The sequence below is a fragment of the Staurois parvus genome, unplaced genomic scaffold, assembly GCF_062004578.1.
Source record: "Staurois parvus isolate SC_StPar_1 unplaced genomic scaffold, SC_StPar_1.0 ptg002126l, whole genome shotgun sequence".
Lineage (NCBI taxonomy): Eukaryota > Metazoa > Chordata > Amphibia > Anura > Ranidae > Staurois > Staurois parvus.
Window position 1 is genome coordinate 1 of NW_028319922.1, and position 20,617 is coordinate 20,617.

A 20,617-nucleotide genomic window follows, 5' to 3' on the forward strand; every position below is an offset into this window, starting at 1 on the left:
ACATTACTCACTGCTTCCTTGGGGCGGTAATACTGCGACCATTCCGCCGCGACTTCCCAGCCTAGGTCTACACGTTGCGGCCATCGTGAAATGTCAGCGACTGATTCCCCTCCCCCTTGCAATGTAGTCACTCCTCCACTGGACAGCCAATGGGAAGCGTCCATGTCATGCAGGCAGTGATGTGGGCACTCGTAGAAGGACCCTGCCTGATGTAAACAAAGGCGGGGGGACGACTTAGGATGGGAGCGTGACTGCGGCTTTCGTCAAGTACAATAAAGTTTTTTGTTTTTTTTTTTTCCAATAAGTTAGGGGGCGGGGCTTCTCATCCCAGAGTCGGGTGTGAAATATTTTGAATTGGCTGACTATCCCTTTAATGCCGGCCATAGACGGGTCTATCGGCTGATTTTCGCACCATTAGTGGGTTGATTGGTCGGCCGTTTTTCAGGGTTTTTGCACATTTTTTTTTTATCGGTCATGTTGGGAAATTCGCGGCTGATTTTGATGATCGGCCGATCTTCCCGGCAATGATGGGCAAATCGGACGATCGTTTTACCGATTAAAAAAATGCACATGAGCCGTGACCTGGAGGAAGAAGAATTCCAGTCCGCTATTATATTTTACATGAAAGTCTTGCAGTTGCAACATTGTATCCATTTGTATCCGAATAAAACCATCTGCATCCGAAATGGATACAAATAGATACAAATGGATACAAATAGATACAAATGGATACAAATAGATACAAATGGATACAAATAGATACATTGTTGCAACCGCAAGACTTTCATATAGATTATAATAGCGGACTGGAATTCTTAGGGACAGAAGTCATTATGGGGTTAAATGCCGGCCGTAGAGGAGACAAAAATCGGCCAATTTTTTTTTACCGTTGGTATTAACGTCGGCCAATCGAATGACCGATTTTTTTTTTTGAAACGGTCGGTGTTTGACCCGTCTATGGCCTGCCTAAGGTGGAATTCGAGCCAAACACCGACCGTCGCTAAAAATGTTCCCTCCCCCTCCTCCTGCCTAAAAAAGATCTGTATACCGAGGCGGGATCAAAAATGTTTGGTGACTAGTTTTGTAACACGCCAACAGATGGCAGCGCGCACAGCCACAGGGAGCACCAACCTTCATAAGTCAGTGTGCCAAAAGACACCGTCCTGTGTACATCGGGAGCTGTGCCACTGGTGCTGCTCTGACCTCGTTGTGCTTGTCCATCATTAGAACAAAGAGACAACGTGTAATTCTGCGTGGAACCGAACAAATCTGCCGCAGAGACGGCGGTCACGACAGACACGAGTCGTTCGAGGGGCTTTGGGTGGAAAGAGAGGAAGAACATCGCTGGAAGACGACGAGATCGGGAAGATCTTCAATGAGTTCGACCCTCAACAATGTCCTCTTCCCGAAGATGGAGGTCCAGCTCGCAGGTCGCCGTTCTGACAACATTGCGGAGATCCAGCGATTTGCCCGTTTTCACGCAGAATTTCTTTGTTCCAAGTTGCTCTCCATGATGAAATATCAGACGCGGTGACGCACGCGCTCAGAATAGCACCAGTTGCACAGCTCCCGATGTACACAGGACGATGTCTTTTGGCATATTGACTTATGAAGGTTGGTGCTCCCTGTGACTGTGCGTGCAGCCTTGTGCTGCCATCTGTTGGTGTGTTACAAAACTAGTCTTGAAACTTTTTGATACCGCCTCGTATGTACACTCTTTAGTCTGCTCCGGTCATGTGACCCCGGCAGTTCCAGCTTCCCCGTGTCATGGAGCGCTCGACGACAGCTCAGAATTCTGAGAGCCTTCAGGTCACCCATAGGCTTCCATAACCCAGTCATTGTCAGAGCTCCCTCCTCTCCCCTGCAGCACCCGCTCACTGAGGAAGAGAACTCACAGGGGATCCCTCTTCTTCCCTGCAGCGCCCTCTCAATGAGGAAGAGAATTCACAGGGGATCCCTCTTCTCCCCTGCAGCACCCTCTCAATCAGGAAGAGAATTCACAGGGGATCCCTCTTCTCCCCTGCAGCGCCCACTCACTGACACCGGAGAGCTGGAGTTGCAGGATCATGCGACTGGACTCTTAATAGGCAAGTATACACAGGTGAGGCAGCACAGGTAGCAGGAGGGGGGAGGGAAGGGAGCACCCACTCACTGAGAACTCACAGGGGATCCCTCTTCTCCCCTGCAGCACCAGCTCACTGACACAGGAGAGCAGGAGTTGCAGGATCATGTGACCAGACTCCTAATAGGCCAGTATACACAATTGAGGCAGCACAGGCAGCAGGAGGGGGGAGGGAAGGAAGCACCCACTCACTGAGAACGTACAGGGGATCCCTCCTCTCCCCGGAAGCACCCGCTCACTGACACAGGAGTCCAGTCACATGATCCTGCAACTCCAGCTCACTTGTGTCAGTGACTGGGTGCTGCAGGGGAGAAGAGGGATCCCCCGTGAGTTCTCCTCAGTAAGTGGGTGATTCCTTTCTTCCCGCCTCCTGCTACCCGTACTGCCTCACCTGTGTAGACTGGCCTATGTTGAGTCTGGTCACATGATCCTGCAACTCCAGCTCTCCTGTGTCAGTGAGTGGATGCTGCAGGGGAGAAGAGGGATCCCTCGTGAGTTCTCCTCCTCAGTGAGCGGGTGATTCCTTTCTTCCCCCTCCTGCTACCCGTACTGCCTCACCTGTGTATACTGGCCTATGTTGAGTCTGGTCACATGATCCTGCAACTCCAGCTCTCCTGTGTCAGTGAGTGGATGCTGCAGGGGAGAAGAGGGATCCCTCGTGAGTTCTCCTCCTCAGTGAGCGGGTGATTCCTTTCTTCCCCCTCCTGCTACCCGTACTGCCTCACCTGTGTATACTGGCCTATGTTGAGTCTGGTCACATGATCCTGCAACTCCAGCTCTCCTGTGTCAGAGAGTGGATGCTGCAGGGGAGAAGAGGGATCCTCTGTGAGTTCTCCTCAGTGAGTGGATGCTTCAGGGGAGAAGAGGGATCCCCCGTGAGTTCTCCTCCTCAGTGAGCGGGTGATTCCTTTCTTCCCCCTCCTGCTACCCGTACAGCCTCACCTGTGTATACTGGCCTATGTTGAGTCTGGTCACATGATCCTGCAACTCCAGCTCTCCTAATAGGCCAGTATACACAGGTGGGGCAGCATAGGTGGCGGGGGGGGGGGGGAGGAATCACCCGCTCACTGAGGAGAACTCACAAGGGATCCTTCTTCTCCCCTGCAGCACCCGCTCACTGACACAGGAGAGCTGGAGTTGCAGGATCATGTGACCAGACTCCTAATAGGCCAGTATACACAGGTGGCAGGAGGGGGGAGGGAACATTGTTAAGAATCATATGCTTTAGGCTGGAGTTCTACTTTAAGTTCTGGATCGACTTCAGTACAATCAGCCTGCCCATAGATGGATTGAAATTCGTGGCGTTCCCGCTGAACCCCGATCCATCTATGGCCGACATAAAACTTAAAAGTATCAAAAGGCTACAAATGTAAAAAGGTTTTGAGACAGAGCTCTGTGCAGTCAGAAAGCACAGAGCCCACCGACATCCCCCAATCATTTTATCTCTTCAGCATTGATGTAATGCCGAGCTGCCGCGACATTTCACGATGATTGCAGCGAGTAGGCGGAGCCACACACAGCAATGCGTTTCCCTTCCGCAGGATGGCAGAACAGAGACGTTTGTAAAGGTGGAAATCGTTTTGCCGCCCATAAATACACGCGGCGGCCCCTTTAAATGATTCCCCCTTGAAGGGGGAGGAGTTGAGTTTGCTGCGAGGATTTTCTAACCAATCTTCTTCACCCAATCCAAGCTAACCGGTGCCATCGGGGTAAAAACAGACGAATTGTATGAACGATAAAACGAACCAACCACAGCCCGCGCACTGCAGGAACGCCCAGCAACCAATCCGATTCCTTCTACACCAATCCAACCAGCGAGAGATCGAATCTGATTGGTCGCTACAGGTATGGCGCTCCGTCATTGCATTTGCGCAGGCCTGATGAACGAGCCGTCTCTTACTGGGGGGGGGGGGGGGGGGGGGAGGGGCTTTATCAGCAAAAACGTAACTTTTCCTCCCTCTGATCTGAAATGGAATTTTTGTTTTTTAGTAGCAATCAGGTATCCAATCCAGACGTTACACATGACGTTCCTCTTTAATATTGTTTGCGGTGAGTTTTCAGAAGTAATACTTTGCAGGGCACATGAGACGGCGGCAGCCGCAACCAAACATTTTACTGAAGCCGACATCGCGATGGGTTGGTGTGCGGCGCAGGATGAGGCAACGCGGGATCCCCATCACTCTGGTGGCCTCAATTCACGAGTAGCAAAGACGGGAATGTGTGACAACGCGAGGTGGTTGGTGTCAGAGATGGAGGCAGTTCGGTAAGCAAGGTTGGAAAACAAAAAAAAAAGAAGACATTTCATTGGCCGCTGCCTCCCTCCCACCCGCTACGGGCTCGCCTGGTTGGCCGGCAGGCGGGCGAGTAAGCTTTGGTTCTCTACAAACTACCCTCGGGCTTCCCCCGTAAGAGTGGACTCCTCCGTCACACCGCCCTACGGGCAACGCAGGGTGGGGCTTGCTGGAAATGTACTTTCAAAAGGACGGCTCCTCGGAGGAGGTCCCATCTGGCCGGCCCCCCCTCTGCTTAGCGGCATTAGGTTCGGGGAAGCTGGCACATCTCGCAGTGATCTGTGCCGGCTTGGTTCATAAAGGTGCAGTGCAGACAGGACCACATGGAGGAGGAAGAGGCGGCGTGTGCTGATCCCCCAATAGCCCCGAAATCCTGAAGCTCTGACGGCGGGACTCCACCGGGCCTGCAGGAGGAGAAAGGACAGTTAGACTAGAGAGGAATATACATATAGGAGGAGGAGAGAGGGGAGGGGAGGAGAGAGGGGAGGGGAGGAGGAGAGAGGGGAGGAGAAAGGGGAGGGGAGGAGAAAGGACAGTTAGACTAGAGAGGAATATACATATAGGAGGAGGAGAGAGGGGAGGGGAGGAGAGAGGGGAGGGGAGGAGGAGAGAGGGGAGGAGGGGAGAGGAGGAGAGGGGAGGAGAAAGGACAGTTAGACAAGAGAGGAATATACATATAGGAGGAGGAGAGAGGGGAGGGGAGGAGAGAGGGGAGGGGAGGAGAGAGGGGAGGAGAGAGGGGAGGAGAGAGGGGAGGGGAGGAGAGAGGGGAGGAGGGAGAGGAGGAGAGGGGAGGAGAACGGACAGTTAGACAAGAGAGGAATATACATATAGGAGGAGGAGAGAGGGGAGGGGAGGAGGAGAGAGGGAGGGGAGGAGGGAGAGAGGGGAGGGGAGGAGAGAGGGGGGAGGGGAGGAGAGAGGGGAGGAGGGGAGAGGAGGAGAGGGGAGGAGAAAGGACAGTTAGACAAGAGAGGAATATACATATAGGAGGAGGAGAGAGGATAGGAGGAGGAGAGAGGATAGGAGGAGGAGAGAGGGGAGGGGAGGAGAAAGGGGAGGGGAGGGGAGGAGAAAGGGGAGGGGAGGGGAGGAGAGGGGAGGGGAGGAGAGGAGAGGGGAGGGGAGGAGAAAGGGGAGGAGGGGAGAGAGGAGGGGAGGGGAGAGAAGAGGAGAAGGGAGGGGAGAGGAGAGGAGAAGGGACAGTTAGACAAGAGAGGAATATACATATAGGAGGAGGGGAGGGTGGGGGAGAGGAGAGAGGAGGAGGGGAGGGGAGAGAGGAGGGAGGGGAGGGGAGGGGAGAGAGGAGGGAGGGGAGGGGAGGGGAGAGAGGAGGGAGGGGAGGGGAGAGAGGAGGGAGGGGAGGGGAGAGAGGAGGGAGGGGAGGGGAGAGAGAAGGGAGGGGAGGAGAGAGGAGGGAGGGGAGGAGAGAGGGGAGGAGAAAGGACAGTTAGACAAGAGAGGAATATACATATAGGAGGAGGAGAGAGGATAGGAGGAGGAGAGAGGATAGGAGGAGGAGGAGAGGGGAGAGGAGAGGAGAAGGGAGGAGAGGGGAGGGGAGAGGAGAGGAGAAGGGAAGGGAGGGGAGAAGGGAGGGGAGGGGAGGGGAAGGGAGGGAGGGGAAGGGAGAGGAGAGAAGGGAGGGGAAGGGAGGGGAGAGGAGAGGGGAGGGGAGGGGAGGGGAGAGGAGAGGGGAGGGGAGAGGAGAGGGGGAGGGGAGGGGAGGGGAGGGGAGGGAGAGGAGGGAGGGGAGGGGAGAGGAGAGAAGGGAGGGGAGAGGAGAGAAGGGAGGGGAAGGGAGAGAAGGGAGGGGAGGGGAGAGAAGGGAGGGGAGGGGAGAGAAGGGAGGGGAGGAGGGGGGAGGGGAGGGGAGAGGAGGAGGGGAGGGGAGAGGAGGAGGGGAGGGGAGAGAAGGGGAGGGGAGAGGGAGGAGGGGAGAGAGGAGGGTTGGAGAGGAGGGGGGAGAGGAGGGTTGGAGAGGAGGGGGGAGGGAGGGTTGGAGAGGAGGGGGGAGAGGAGGGTTGGAGAGGAGGGGGGAGAGGAGGGTTGGAGAGGCGAGAGGAGGGGAGAGAGGCGAGAGGAGGGGGGAGAGGCGAGAGGAAGGGGGAGAGGCGAGAGGAAGGGGCGAGAGGAAGGGGGAGAGGCGAGAGGAAGGGGCGAGAGGAAGGGGGAGAGGCGAGAGGAAGGGGCGAGAGGAGGAGGAAGGGGCGAGAGGAGGGGAGAGAGGCGAGAGGAGAGGCGAGAGGAGGGGCGAGAGGAGGGGCGAGGGGAGGGGCGAGGGGAGGGGCGAGATGAGGGGGGAGAGGCGAGGGGAGGAGGGGAGAGAGGCGAGGGGAGGAGAGGGGAGAGAGGCGAGGGGAGGAGAGGGGAGAGAGGCGAGGGGAGGAGAGGGGAGAGAGGCGAGGGGAGGCGAGGGGAGAGAGGCGAGGGGAGGCGAGGGGAGGAGAGGGGAGAGGCGAGGGGAGGCGAGGAGAGAGGCGAGGGGAGAGGCGAGGGGAGGAGAGGGGCGAGGGGAGGAGAGGAGGGAGGGGAGGAGAGGAGGGAGGGGAGGAGAGGAGGGAGGAGAGGAGGGAGGGGAGGAGAGGAGGGAGGGGAGGAGGGAGGGTTGGGAGAGGGGGGGAGGGAGGGTTGGGAGAGGGGGGGAGGGAGGGTTGGGAGAGGGGAGGGTTGGGAGAGGGGAGGGTTGGGAGAGGGGAGGGTTGGGAGAGGGGGGGGGGGAGGGTTGGGAGAGGGGGGGGGGGAGGGTTGGGAGAGGGGGGGGGGGGGGAGGGTTGGGAGAGGGGGGGAGGGAGGGTTGGGAGAGGGGAGGGAGAGGGGAGGGGGAGGGAGAGGGGAAGGGAGAGGGGAGGGGGAGGGAGAGGGGAGGGGAAGGGAGAGGGGAGGGGGAGGGAGAGGGGAGGGGGAGGGAGAGGGGAGGGGAGGGTTGGGAGAGGAGAGGGGAGGGGGAGGGTTGGGAGAGGAGAGGGGAGGGGGAGGGTTGGGAGGGGAGGGCGAGAGGACTGGCTGCCAAGTTCCTCCCAGCAGCTCAGCTCCCTCCTCCCAGCAGCTCAGCTCCCTCCTCCCAGCAGCTCAGCTCCTCCTCCTAGCAGCTCAGCTCCCTCTCAACAGCTCAGCTCCCTCCTCCCATCAGCTCAGCTCCTCCTCCCATCAGCTCAGCTCCTCCTCCCAGCAGCTCAGCTCCCTCCTCCCAGCAGCTCAGCTCCCTCCTCCCAGCAGCTCAGCTCCCTCCTCCCAGCAGCTCAGCTCCCTCCTCCCAACAGCTCAGCTCCCTCCTCCCAGCAGCTCAGCTCTCTCCTCCCAGCAGCTCAGCCTCTCTCCTCCCAGCAGCTCAGCTCCCCCTCTCAGCAGCTCAGCTCCCTTCTCCCAGTAGCTCAGCTCCCTCCTCCCAGCAGCGGAGCTGAGAGTACGGAATGTTAGGTTTGAGGATGAATTGCTCGGCAGTACTTGCAGCTCCAGAGATCAGTGACATCACACTCAGCGCTCGGCAGTATTATGTCCGAAGCTTTGCTGCAATATAAAGCTGTGAAGTCGTCCTCAGAAAACAAACACGTTTACGTGGAACATTGAAGGTCAAAGGATTCCTACTTCTCCCTCCCTACTCTGCCCAAGTCAGGTCCGGCCATGGGGGGGGGGGGGCGGTACTTACTGCACAGCTGCTCGATGGTCGCCCATTGCTCCGACTTCTTCCAGGTCTGTGCCAGCTCCTCGTTCCGGGTCCTCACCGCCTCCAGCAGCAGGCTGATACTGTCCTGGAAGAGGAATGGGCGGAGAAGGGGCGTCACCACAGAGTAACGGAGGAAATGCAGGAAAATCGTTACTTTGTATTGGAAGGAGTGGAGAGGAATCAGAACCCCCGTCAGTCTGTGTCCCCATTATGGAGATTCCAGAAAACAGGAAGTGAAGGAAAACCCCAAATTGTGGGTTGTCACCAGAACAGGAATAGAGGGGAAATCATCCAATGGGGGGCACTGGATCTGGTGATTCCCTCACTTTAGAGGGATTTCCTCTCACTTCCTGTGTTGGCTATGGGACAGGAAGTGGAGGGAAATCTCCCCAATGGGACACGGTAACAAAAAAAACTGACCAGGGTTATACCCCCCCTTACTTTTGTCCCCCCCCCTTATTTCTGCGATTCTCGGTCAGCGATGTTTTTTGTTCTCCCGTTACCTCGTTGCCCGATGAAATTGGCTGCGGCCCGGAACACAATGTTCCGCTAATGAGCAGGATGGAAGGGGCGTGGCACAAGTACAAGCTCCACCTCTTTTGTTTTTTTTTCCCAGGCACTTGAATTCCATCCTACTGCCAATCGTGCCGCACTGCATAGACAACAACAGAGGCCCCTTCTCTGGTGATGAGAATTCCCCGGACTTTGCTGTGATTGCATTTCTAGAACAGGAAGTGAAGGGAAATGTAAGCCCCACCCCCCACCCAACCCCCGCACATACAATGCACAGCTAAGAGTCCCATGTGGTGCAGGATGAGGTCATGGGACCGCCCACAACCCGGGAAGTAATGCTCCGCCCACACATGAGCCCTCAACTCTTGCAGTGCCACACACTCCCCGGAGTTCAGCTTTAGGTGGATACAAGTCATGTCCAACAACCTCATCATCTGTTTCCATCGTCTCTGAAAGGACGGCACCATCTTTGCTCTGGAATCATCCCCTCACCACATGCTTCCTGGACTGAGATTTCAGTTTACAGAGGAGACAATCATGGAATCCTGGAGCCTGTGCAGCTCTCAGCAGTGTTTACAAATGTCTGACACAAATCAGCCCCTGCTGCCGCCTCTCACCTTGTGGTTTGCTACAAAGTTACAATGTCTGATCACTGGGGGAGGGGGGACTGAGGAAATGCCTCCTCCTTCTACAAAGTTACAATGTACAGTCTGATCACTGGGGGAGGGGACTGAGGAAACGCCTCCTCCTCCTTCTACAAAGTTACAATGTACAGTCTGATCACTGGGGGAGGGGAGACTGAGGAAATGCCTTCCTCATCCTCCTACAAAGTTACAATGTACAGTCTGATCACTGGGGGAAGGGGGACTGAGGAAACGCCTCCTCCTCCTTCTACAAAGTTACAATGTACAGTCTGATCACTGGGGGAAGGGGGACTGAGGAAACGCCTCCTCCTCCTTCTACAAAGTTACAATGTACAGTCTGATCACTGGGGGAGGGGAGACTGAGGAAATGATGATGACTCCTTCTACAAAGTTACAATGTACAGTCTGATCACTGGGGGAGGGGAGACTGAGGAAATGCCTCCTCCTCCTTCTACAAAGTTACAATGTACAGTCTGATCACTGGGGGAGGAGACTGAGGAAACGCTTCCTCCTCCTTCTACAAAGTTACAATGTACAGTCTGATCACTGGGGGAGGAGACTGAGGAAATGCCTCCTCCTCCTTCTACAAAGTCAAAATGTACAGTCTGATCACTGGGGGAGGGGAGACTGAGGACACGCCTTCTCCTCTTTCTACAAAGTTACAATGTACAGTCTGATCACTTGGGGAGGGGAGACCGAGGAAATACTTCCTCCTACAAAGTCACAATGTACAGTCTGATCCCTGGGGGAGGGGGGAGTGAGCCTAGGCAAAGTCAGTGACTGGAGGTCCGGGATGTCTGCAGTACATTGTGATGTCAGGAGTGTATACACGCAGACTATACATTTACTGACAGGAGTCACATTTGCTCGGAGTTCCTCTTTATGTCCTGTGGCCGGGGGATGGGCGCTTTGTCCCGATTACCAGGCAAGCAAGGACCTCCCAGCCGCAGTCCGTGTTCTGAGCTCATTTCCTGCCATCGGGCAGCCAGTGACACCGCCAGCCAAGGCCAGGGACTGAGAGACAGGCGGGATCCTGGAACGGCCGGCTGGCTGCAGCTGTGTCTCCGTACTGCTGGCGGGGGTGTCACAGGGAGGAATGTTGGCGCACATTGTGCTCCGGGGGTGTCACAGGGAGGAATGTTGGCGCACATTGTGCTCCGGGGGTGTCACAGGGAGGAATGTTGGCGCACATTGTGCTCCGGGGGTGTCACAGGGAGGAATGTTGGCGCACATTGTGCTCCGGGGGTGTCACAGGGAGGAATGTTGGCGCACATTGTGCTCCGGGGGGGTCACAGGGAGGAATGTTGGTGCACATTGTGCTCCGGGGGGGTCACAGATCCCAAATATAGGAAACTGGCAGAGAAATAACACATCGAGGGGTTAGAAAAGTGTCACTGAGCATGTGCAGACCCTACGGGGTGACGTAACAGACCACAGTGGAACACAGCCATGGTGGGGTGCCTGCAATTAAAGGAGAACTCCGGTCTTCCCTTCAGTCTTGCACAGGGGTACCAGCTCCTCCCCTTCATAGGTACATCTATGCAAGACTGAAGGGGAGGAGCCACTGCACCTGTGCAAGACTGGAGGGGAGGAGCCGCTGCACCTGTGCAAGACTGAAGGGGAGGAGCCACTGCACCTGTGCAAGACTGGAGGGGAGGAGCCGGTGCACCTGTGCAAGACTGAAGGGGAGGAGCCACTGCACCTGTGCAAGACTGAAGGGGAGGAGCCACTGCACCTGTGCAAGACTGGAGTGGAGGAGCCGGTGCACCTGCGCAAGACTGGAGGGGAGGAGCCGGTGCACCTGCGCAAGACTGGAGGGGAGGAGCCAGTAGACCTGTGCAAGCCTGAAGGGGAGGAGCCAGTACACCTGTGCAAGCCTGAAGGGGAGGAGCCAGTACACCTGTGCAAGCCTGAAGGGGAGGAGCCGGTACACCTGTGACAGAATGAAGGGGAGGAGCCGGTACACCTGTGACAGAATGAAGGGGAGGAGCCGGTACACCTGTGACAGAATGAAGGGGAGGAGCCGGTACACCTGTGACAGAATGAAGGGGAGGAGCCGGTACACCTGTGACAGAATGAAGGGGAGGAGCCGGTACACCTGTGACAGAATGAAGGGGAGGAGCCGGTACACCTGTGACAGAATGAAGGGGAGGAGCCGGTACACCTGTGACAGAATGAAGGGGAGGAGCCGGTACACCTGTGACAGAATGAAGGGGAGGAGCCGGTACACCTGTGACAGAATGAAGGGGAGGAGCCGATACACCTGTGCAAGCCTGAAGGGGAGGAGCCAATACACCTGTGCAAGACGGAAGGGGAGGAGCCAGTACACCTGTGCAAGCCTGAAGGGGAGGAGCCGGTACACCTGTGACAGAATGAAGGGGAGGAGCCGGTACACCTGTGCAAGACTGAAGGGGAGGAGCCGGTACACCTGTGCAAGACTGAAGGGAAGGAGCCAGTAGACCTGTGCAAGCCTGAAGGGGAGGAGCCAGTACACCTGTGCAAGCCTGAAGGGGAGGAGCCAGTACACCTGTGCAAGCCTGAAGGGGAGGAGCCAGTACACCTGTGCAAGCCTGAAGGGGAGGGGATCTATGAAAAGATAGAATGATTGTCTGATGCCGAGAAACCTGACATCTGTGGCCCATTACATCATATGGGGCCACGAGGGTCAAAGTGCCCGGTACAAATCCTTAGTAAGACTTCATCAGGAAGATGTTCAGTTTTGGGCTCCAATTCACAAAACGGATATCAGAGGAGTGGAGAGAATGTAGAGAAGGGCAACCTGACACTGAATTATCTCCAAACTATGACTCTGATGGGGACACTCAGGTAAGGGGGGACTCTGATGGGGACTCTCAGGTAAGGGGGGACTCTGATGGGACACTGATGGGGACTCTCAGGTAAGGGGGACACTGATGGGGACTCATGTACGGGGGACACTGATGGGGACTCTCAGGTAAGGGGGACACTGATGGGGACTCATGTACGGGGGACACTGATGGGGACTCTCAGGTAAGGGGGACACTGATGGGGACTCATGTACGGGGGACACTGATGGGGACTCATGTACGGGGGACACTGATGGGGACTCTCACGCACGGGGGACACTGATGGGGACTCTCACGTAAGGGGGGACACTGATGGGGACTCTCACGTAAGGGGGGACACTGATGGGGACTCTCACGTAAGGGGGGACACTGATGGGGACTCTCACGTAAGGGGGGACACTGATGGGGACTCTCACGTAAGGGGGGACACTGATGGGGACTCTCATGTAAGGGGGGACACTGATGGGGACTCTCATGTAAGGGGGGACACTGATGGGGTCTCTCATGTAAGGGGGGACACTGATGGGGTTTCTAGTGTTAGGGGGTGCTCTCAAGTAAAGGGGGACACTGATGGGGACTCGTATAAGGGGACTCTGATGGGGACTCCCATGTAAAGGGGGACAGTGCTGAGGATTCTCATGTAAAAAAGGACTCTGATGGGGACTCTAGTGTTGGGCAGGGCTCTCATGTTGTTCTGATATAAATCAATAATTCCGATTACCAATCTGATTGTGTTGCAGAGATCGGGTGACACGCACTGCGGTGGTCCCGGCACTGGACTGATCCCGACTGTCCTCCGCGGTTCCCATAGACTTCTATTATGTCTGGGATTTTGGTACGAAAAGCTCACATAAGATGCTCCATGCAGGACTTTGGTTGCTTTCACAAAACGTTCCGAACCCCCCGAACATACCAGACGTCTATGGGGAACCGCGGGAACGCTGCACTGCACACGTGATGTGGCCTCCAGGCACCCCATCCCTGACCGCGCAGTAATAGGGAGGACCACTGCAATAAGTCCATCCGTGACATTTCCTGGCTACTAAATATTCCACGCTCAACTGTTAGTGGGATTATAACAAAGTGAAAGCCACTGGGAACAACAGCCACTCAGCCACCAAGTGGTAGGCCACGTCACATGACAGGGCGGGGTCAGCGCATGCTGAAGCGCACAGTGCGCAGAAGTCGCCAACTGTCTGCAGAGTCAATAGCTAAAGACCTCCAAACTTGGTGTGGCCTTCAGATGAGCCCAACAACAGTGCGTAGAGAGCTTCATGGAATGGGTTTCCATGGCCGAGCAGCTGCATCCAAGCCTTCCATCACCAAGTGCAATGCAAAGCGTCGGATGCCGTGGTGTAAAGCACGCCGCCACTGGACTCTAGAGCATGGAGACGTGTTCTCTGGAGGGACCAATCACACTTCTCTGTCTGGCAATCCGATGGATGTGTCTGGGTTTGGCGGTGGCCAGGAGAACAGTACTTGCCTGACTGCATTGTGCCAAGTGTAAAGTTTGGTGGAGGGGGGATTATGGTGTGGGGGTGTTTTTCAGGGGTTGGGCTTGGCCCCCTAGTTCCAGTGAAGGGAACTCTTAAGGTGACATTTTGGACAATTTCATGCTCCCAACTTTGTGGGAGGAGTTTGGGGATGGCCCCTTCCTGTTCCAACATGACTGCCCCCCAGTGCACAAAGCAAGGTCCATAAAGACATGGAGGAGCCAGTTTGGGGTGGAGGAACCTGACTGTCCTGCACAGAGTCCTGACCTCAACCCCATAGAACACCTTTGGGATGAATTAGAGCGGAGACTGCGAGCCAGGCCCCCTCCCCTGACATCAGTGCCCCTCCCCCAACATCAGTGCCCCTCCCCCGACATCAGTGCCTGACCTGACAAATGTGCTTCTGGAAGAATGGTCCAACCTTCCCATAGACACCCTCCTAAACCTTGTGGGGGGCCTTCCCAGAAGAGGCAAAGGGCGGGGCCAACTCAATATTGAACCCTACGGACTAAGACTGGGGGGCCATTAAAGGTCATGTGTGTGGGAAGGGCGGGGCCAACTCAATATTGAACCCTACGGACTAATACTGCGGGAGCCATTAAAGGTCATGTGTGTGGAAAGGGCGGGGCCAACTCAATATTGAACCCTACGGACTAAGACTGGGGGGCCATTATAGTTCATGTGCGTGGAAAGGGCGGGGCCAACTCAATATTGAACCCTACGGACTAAGACTGGGGGGCCATTATAGTTCATGTGCGTGGAAAGGGCGGGGCCAACTCAATATTGAACCCTACGTACTAAGACTGGGGGGCCATTATAGTTCATGTGCATGGAAAGGGCGGGGCCAACTCAATATTGAACCCTATGTACTAAGACTGGGGGGCCATTAAAGGTCATGTGTGTGGAAAGGGCGGGGCCAACTCAATATTGAACCTTACGGACTAAGACTGGGGGGCCATTAAAGGTCATGTGCGTGGGAAGGGCGGGGCCCAATACTTGGGGCAATATAGTGTAACTGCTTTTAGTAGAGAGGTCATCCTCTGGAAAGTGCTGGAAGTAGGAGGAGTTTAAAGGGCTGCACCAAAGTTCTGTTTGCCGGTGTCCAGTTCCCGGAAGGCGGCCCTATATAATCTATGAATAGAAGAGCCGGGTCCAATAATACACAACTAAGAAACATCATTGAAGGAACGTCTTCCCCACCACAAGTCACATAATCCTCTCCACCCGGAGTTCCACTTTAAATATTGAGTTACATTCAGTCATAATCTCAGTCCGCCGCAAGGGGCGGAGCAATAATAGTGTGGCGCTGTCTGTAGTCGCTCATACCGGGATGGACCAAACAAATCGCCTCGTCATCGGCCACCTTACAAGGCTAGGAGATCCGAAGCTCTAGGACCGTTCCACGAGGACCTACCTGTAGAGGCATCACATCATTGGTGACCAGGAAGAGGAGTAGGTGGAAGTCTGAGATGATATCCAGGAAAACGGAGGATGGATTCTGGGTCAGGTAGGTGGCCAGGCTGTGAAAGTCCTACGAAAAAAAAAACGAACATTAATGGTTGCAAAGCTAGAATGTCATTAACAGAAAATGGTCACCATCCCCCGACACGTCCCAACCTCAACATTTACTTCTCTGACTGTTCCTGAACCCCCAACAGTCCAAGCCGTCTGTAGATGCAGCAAAGCATGCTGGTTATACTCACTGTGGAACCTAAGGGGTTAATCATCCGAAAAAAAGGCTGTTTGATCCTATTTTACCTGATCCTCCCCTTCTTCTACTGTCCCCAATCCATATGCTGCTAATACCGAGCTCTAGAAGTCACTTTGCACATGCTCAGTTTAGTGTGGTTTGCTAAAGAGTTTTTTTTCTCTTTGGGAAGTGCATGTAATCATCACAGGGCCAATCAAAGCTGTCCACACAGAGGTCAGGGGTCATGCAGTGTCCAGACAGGCACTAGTTAATCTTGTAGGAGGAGTTTTCATTCTCCTTTGACACTGACAGTCCTTTGAGGGAGGGATCTATTGGATGGAGATCTGGTGACTGGAGGCCATTGGAGTCCAGTGACCTCATTGTCATGTTCCAGAAACCAGTTGGAGATGATTGGAGCTTTGTGACATGGAGCGTTATCCTGCTGGGAGGAGCCATCAGAAGATGGGGACACTGGAGTCATAGAGGGGTGGACATGGTCAGCAACAATAGTCAGGTAGGCCACGGTGTGTAAACGATGCTTAACTGGTACGAAGGGGTCCAAAGTGTGCCAAGAAAATCTCCCCCACACCATGACACCACCACCACCAGCCTGAACCATGGATACAAGGCAGGATGGATCCCCCACACCATGACACCACCACCACCAGCCTGAACCATTGATACAAGGCAGGATGGATCCCCCACACCATGACACCACCAGCCTGAACCATGGATACAAGGCAGGATGGATCCATCACACCATGACACCACCACCACCAGCCTGAACCATTGATACAAGGCAGGATGGATCCACCACACCATGACACCACCACCACCAGCCTGAACCATTGATACAAGGCAGGATGGATCCACCACACCATGACACCACCACCACCAGCCTGAACCATTGATACAAGGCAGGATGGATCCCCCACACCATGACACCACCACCAGCCTGAACCATTGATACAAGGCAGGATGGATCCCCCACACCATGACACCACCACCACCAGCCTGAACGATTGATACAAGGCAGGATGGATCCCCCACACCATGACACCACCACCACCAGCCTGAACGATTGATACAAGGCAGGATGGATCCCCCACACCATGACACCACCACCAGCCTGAACCATTGATACAAGGCAGGATGGATCCCCCACACCATGACACCACCACCACCAGCCTGAACCATGGATACAAGGCAGGATGGATCCCCCACACCATGACACCACCACCACCACCAGCCTGAACGATTGATACAAGGCAGGATGGATCCCCCACACCATGACACCACCACCACCAGCCTGAACCATTGATACAAGGCAGGATGGATCCATCACACCATGACACCACCACCACCAGCCTGAACCATGGATACAAGGCAGGATGGATCCACCACACCATGACACCACCACCACCAGCCTGAACCATTGATACAAGGCAGGATGGATCCCCCACACCATGACACCACCACCAGCCTGAACCATGGATACAAGGCAGGATGGATCCACCACACCATGACACCACCACCAGCCTGAACCATGGATACAAGGCAGGATGGATCCCCCACACCATGACACCACCACCAGCCTGAACCATTGATACAAGGCAGGATGGATCCCCCACACCATGATACCACCACCAGCCTGAACCATTGATACAAGGCAGGATGGATCCACCACACCATGACACCACCACCACCAGCCTGAACCATTGATACAAGGCAGGATGGATCCACCACACCATGACACCACCACCACCAGCCTGAACAGTTGATACAAGGCAGGATGGATCCCCCACACCATGACACCACCACCAGCCTGAACCATTGATACAATGCAGGATGGATCCCCCACACCATGAACCCACCACCAGCCTGAACCATGGATACAAGGCAGGATGGATCCACCACACCATGACACCACCACCACCAGCCTGAACCATGGATACAAGGCAGGATGGATCCACCACACCATGACACCACCACCAGCCTGAACCATTGATACAATGCAGGATGGATCCCCCACACCATGACACCACCACCACCAGCCTGAACCATGGATACAAGGCAGGATGGATCCATGCTTTCATGTTTTTTATGCCAAATTCTGACCCCACCATCTGCATGTCGCAGCTGAAATCCAGACTCATCAGAACAGGCAACATTTTTCCAATCTTCTGTTGGCCAATTTTGGTGATCCTGTGCGAAATTTAGCCTCCATGTCCTGTTCTTAGCTGACAGGAGTGGCACCCGGTGTGGTCTTAGCTGACAGGAGTGGCACCCGGTGTGGTCTTAGCTGACAGGAGTGGCACCCGGTGTGGTCTTCTGCTGCTGTAGCCCATCTGCTTCAAGGTTGGACGTGCATTCAGAGATGGTATTCTGCATACCTTGGGTGTAACGAGGGGTTATTGGAGTTACTGTTACCTTTCTATCATCTCCAACCAGTCTGCCCATTCTCCTCTGACACCAACAAGGCCTTTTCCTCCACACAACTGCCACTCACTGGATATTTTCTCTTTTTTGGACCATTCTCTGTAACCCCTAGAGATGGATGTGAGGGAAAATCCCGCAGATCAGCAGTTTTTGAAATCCTCAGACCAGCCCGTCTGGCACCAACAACCATGCCACGTTCAGTCACTTCAATCCCCTTTCTTCCCCATTCTGATGCTCGGTTTGAACTTCAGCAAGTCGTCTTCACCACGTCTAGATGCCTAAATGCATTGAGTTGCTGCCATGTGATTGGCTGATTAGCAATTTGCCAAGCAACTGAACAGGTGGACCTAACAAAGTGTCCGGTGAGTGTAGATTGTACATTCACACAAGTCCCTGTCCTGAAGGAGCTTACAATCTAAAGTCCCTATCTCACATACGAGGGCCATCACTTTCTAAGGGGCAGAGTCAATGGATCACTTGGTCTGTTTAGACTCGAGCCAATTGGCTACCAGCATGTCTTTGGAGGAAACCAGGACAGCCAGAGGAAACCCACATAAGCACAGGAAGAACATGCAAACTCCATGCATATACTGTCCTGGCTGGGATTCGTACCAATGACCTCCGTGCCACAAGGCCAAACCTCGGGGATCATCTTTAGGACTCGGCAAATAAATCTTACTACATCTTCTGTCAGCATCGGGTTTCCCGGCAGTAAATGTTGCTCGTGCCTCACCTGAGTTTCACCCAAGGCTTCTCTGTTTTCGATGGGGAACAAGTTGGATGACGTGGAAAACGTATAGACTGGATCCTTAGGGAAGGTGGTGGTGATCTACAGAGCAGAATAAACGAGGTCAGGATGGACAGATCAACGCCAACAGCAAAACCAAAGCATTAGAACCGGTCATGACGTGTGTGGGAACAAACGATAAATCGGTGATCATGATCAGCCAAGAATGGATTGCCAGGGTGGTCACCCAGACAGGAAGTGATGGTGGATCTCCAGTCCCCACACATGGACAGGACGAAGGGGAATACTTACATCGATGATCAAATACTCTACAGGCAGAGGCCGGGCCAGCTGGGTGATTTCATTACCGAACTTGTCCACGTCCTGCAAGGAAGAACGGCCGACGGTGAAACACAACCTCACATTCCTCCAGAAATATTCACATTTCATTCATCTCACAGCGAGATCTAAGACACGAGATAATGCAGCTTCATATGTATTACCCCCCGTCACGGGTCATACATGTACACGTGGCAGCACAGACGTGGGCTGTAACCACCTGGCAACCGCGCTATAGCTGAATGACGGTTACAGGTTGGTTGTCCACATCTGGGAGGGTGTCATATGAAGTCCTACAGACACAGCTGATCATGTGATGTGGTGAAAGGCCAATCACAGCGCCCTTTTACCTTGAGATCAGTCGTGTCCAATGACAGAGCAGATCGCCGGTAAATGCAGTTGCTGGTTATCGGCTGCACTTTCCTCGCACTGTCAGAGGACGGATCGGCACCGATCATCACTGCCCTGATGATCAGTGCCCAGCAGTACCGCCCACAAGTGCCCAGCAATACCGCCCACCTGTGCCCAGCAGTGCCGCCCACAAGTGCCCAGCAATACCGCCCACCTGTGCCCAGCAGTACCGCCCACAAGTGCCCAGCAGTACCGCCCACCTGTGCCCAGCAGTACTGCCCACCTGTGCCCAGCAGTACCGCCCACCTGTGCCCAGCAGTACCGCCCACCTGTGCCCAGCAATACCGCCCACCTGTGCCCAGCAATACCGCCCACCTGTGCCCAGCAATACCGCCCACCTGTGTCTAGCAGTACCGCCCACCTGTGCCTAGCAGTACCGCCCACCTGTGCCTAGCAGTACCGCCCACCTGTGCCTAGCAGTACCGCCCACCTGTGCCTAGCAGTACCGCCCACCTGTGCCTAGCAGTACCGCCCACAAGTGCCTAGCAGTACCGCCCACAAGTGCCTAGCAGTACCGCCCACAAGTGCCTAGCAGTACCGCCCACAAGTGCCCAGCAATACCGCCCACCTGTGCCCAGTAGTGCAGCTTACCAGTGTCCATCAGTGCCTAGTAGAGCCACCTGTGCCCAGCAAAGCCTAGCAGTGCCAAAGGCTTAAAATGCATTCACATACGTAGGAGGCTGTAGTCGCATCAAAACATCCTCGAAGCAACGGAGGAGTTCCTCCCCTTCCTGACCTGGCCATTATTTGCGTTACGGTGCTGCGTTACTTTAACTGACAATTGCGCGGTCATGCAACACCATACCCAAATGAAAATCACATATATATACACACACACACACACGTGTGTGATATTGCGCACCCCCTGCTGCAAAACACATACCCGAAAATGAAATTGGAAATATCCTCCTGCGCTCAATACAGGCAAGGCCCCTAAATCAACAGCTGCTGTCACTTTACCTTAAACCATTAAGTAACCAATTATATACCTTAAATTAGTGAAGCGCTAGATAAATAAATCTATATATCTAATAAAGTGCCATCAGTGAATAATAGTGCTTTAGTGTTAATAGTTCCTTATTAATCAATGGAACACTACAACTGATATTTACCGAATTAACAAACTCATATTCATATATAAACATCAAACTGAATCCATAATATATCAGTGATACATAGTATAATCCGTGGAAAATCATATTTAAATCTAAAATAAATTCCTACTTCCCATTCAATATTTAAAGTGAAAATTAATAATTAATAATTTAAAGTGAACAAGTGTATATGACAAACAAAAAAACTTTTCCATGTGCATATACAAAAAATATACCGTATTTGCCGGCGTATAAGACGACCCCCCTACTTTTCCTGCTAAAATGTAGTGTTTGGGCTATACTCGCCGTATAAGACTACCCCTCTTCCAATGCACACCAGTGGGAGGAATAGTGCCCCA

The 20,617-nt window shown here is 54.4% G+C and overlaps 1 protein-coding gene across 1 annotated transcript in view; it reads right to left on the reverse strand.

Moving 5' to 3' along the window:
• Positions 1 to 4,657: 4,657 nt before the first annotated feature.
• NPLOC4 (NPL4 homolog, ubiquitin recognition factor) overlaps positions 4,658 to 20,617 on the reverse strand; it is a gene marked incomplete at its 5' end in the record, with an annotated part of 41,576 nt that continues 25,616 nt past the window's right edge. The window contains 5 exons of the mRNA XM_089665096.1: positions 4,658 to 4,817; positions 8,062 to 8,168; positions 14,973 to 15,089; positions 18,421 to 18,516; positions 18,727 to 18,798. Of these exons, the coding sequence (XP_089521222.1) occupies positions 4,658 to 4,817; positions 8,062 to 8,168; positions 14,973 to 15,089; positions 18,421 to 18,516; positions 18,727 to 18,798 (552 nt within the window). The remainder of the gene's footprint in view (positions 4,818 to 8,061; positions 8,169 to 14,972; positions 15,090 to 18,420; positions 18,517 to 18,726; positions 18,799 to 20,617) is intronic.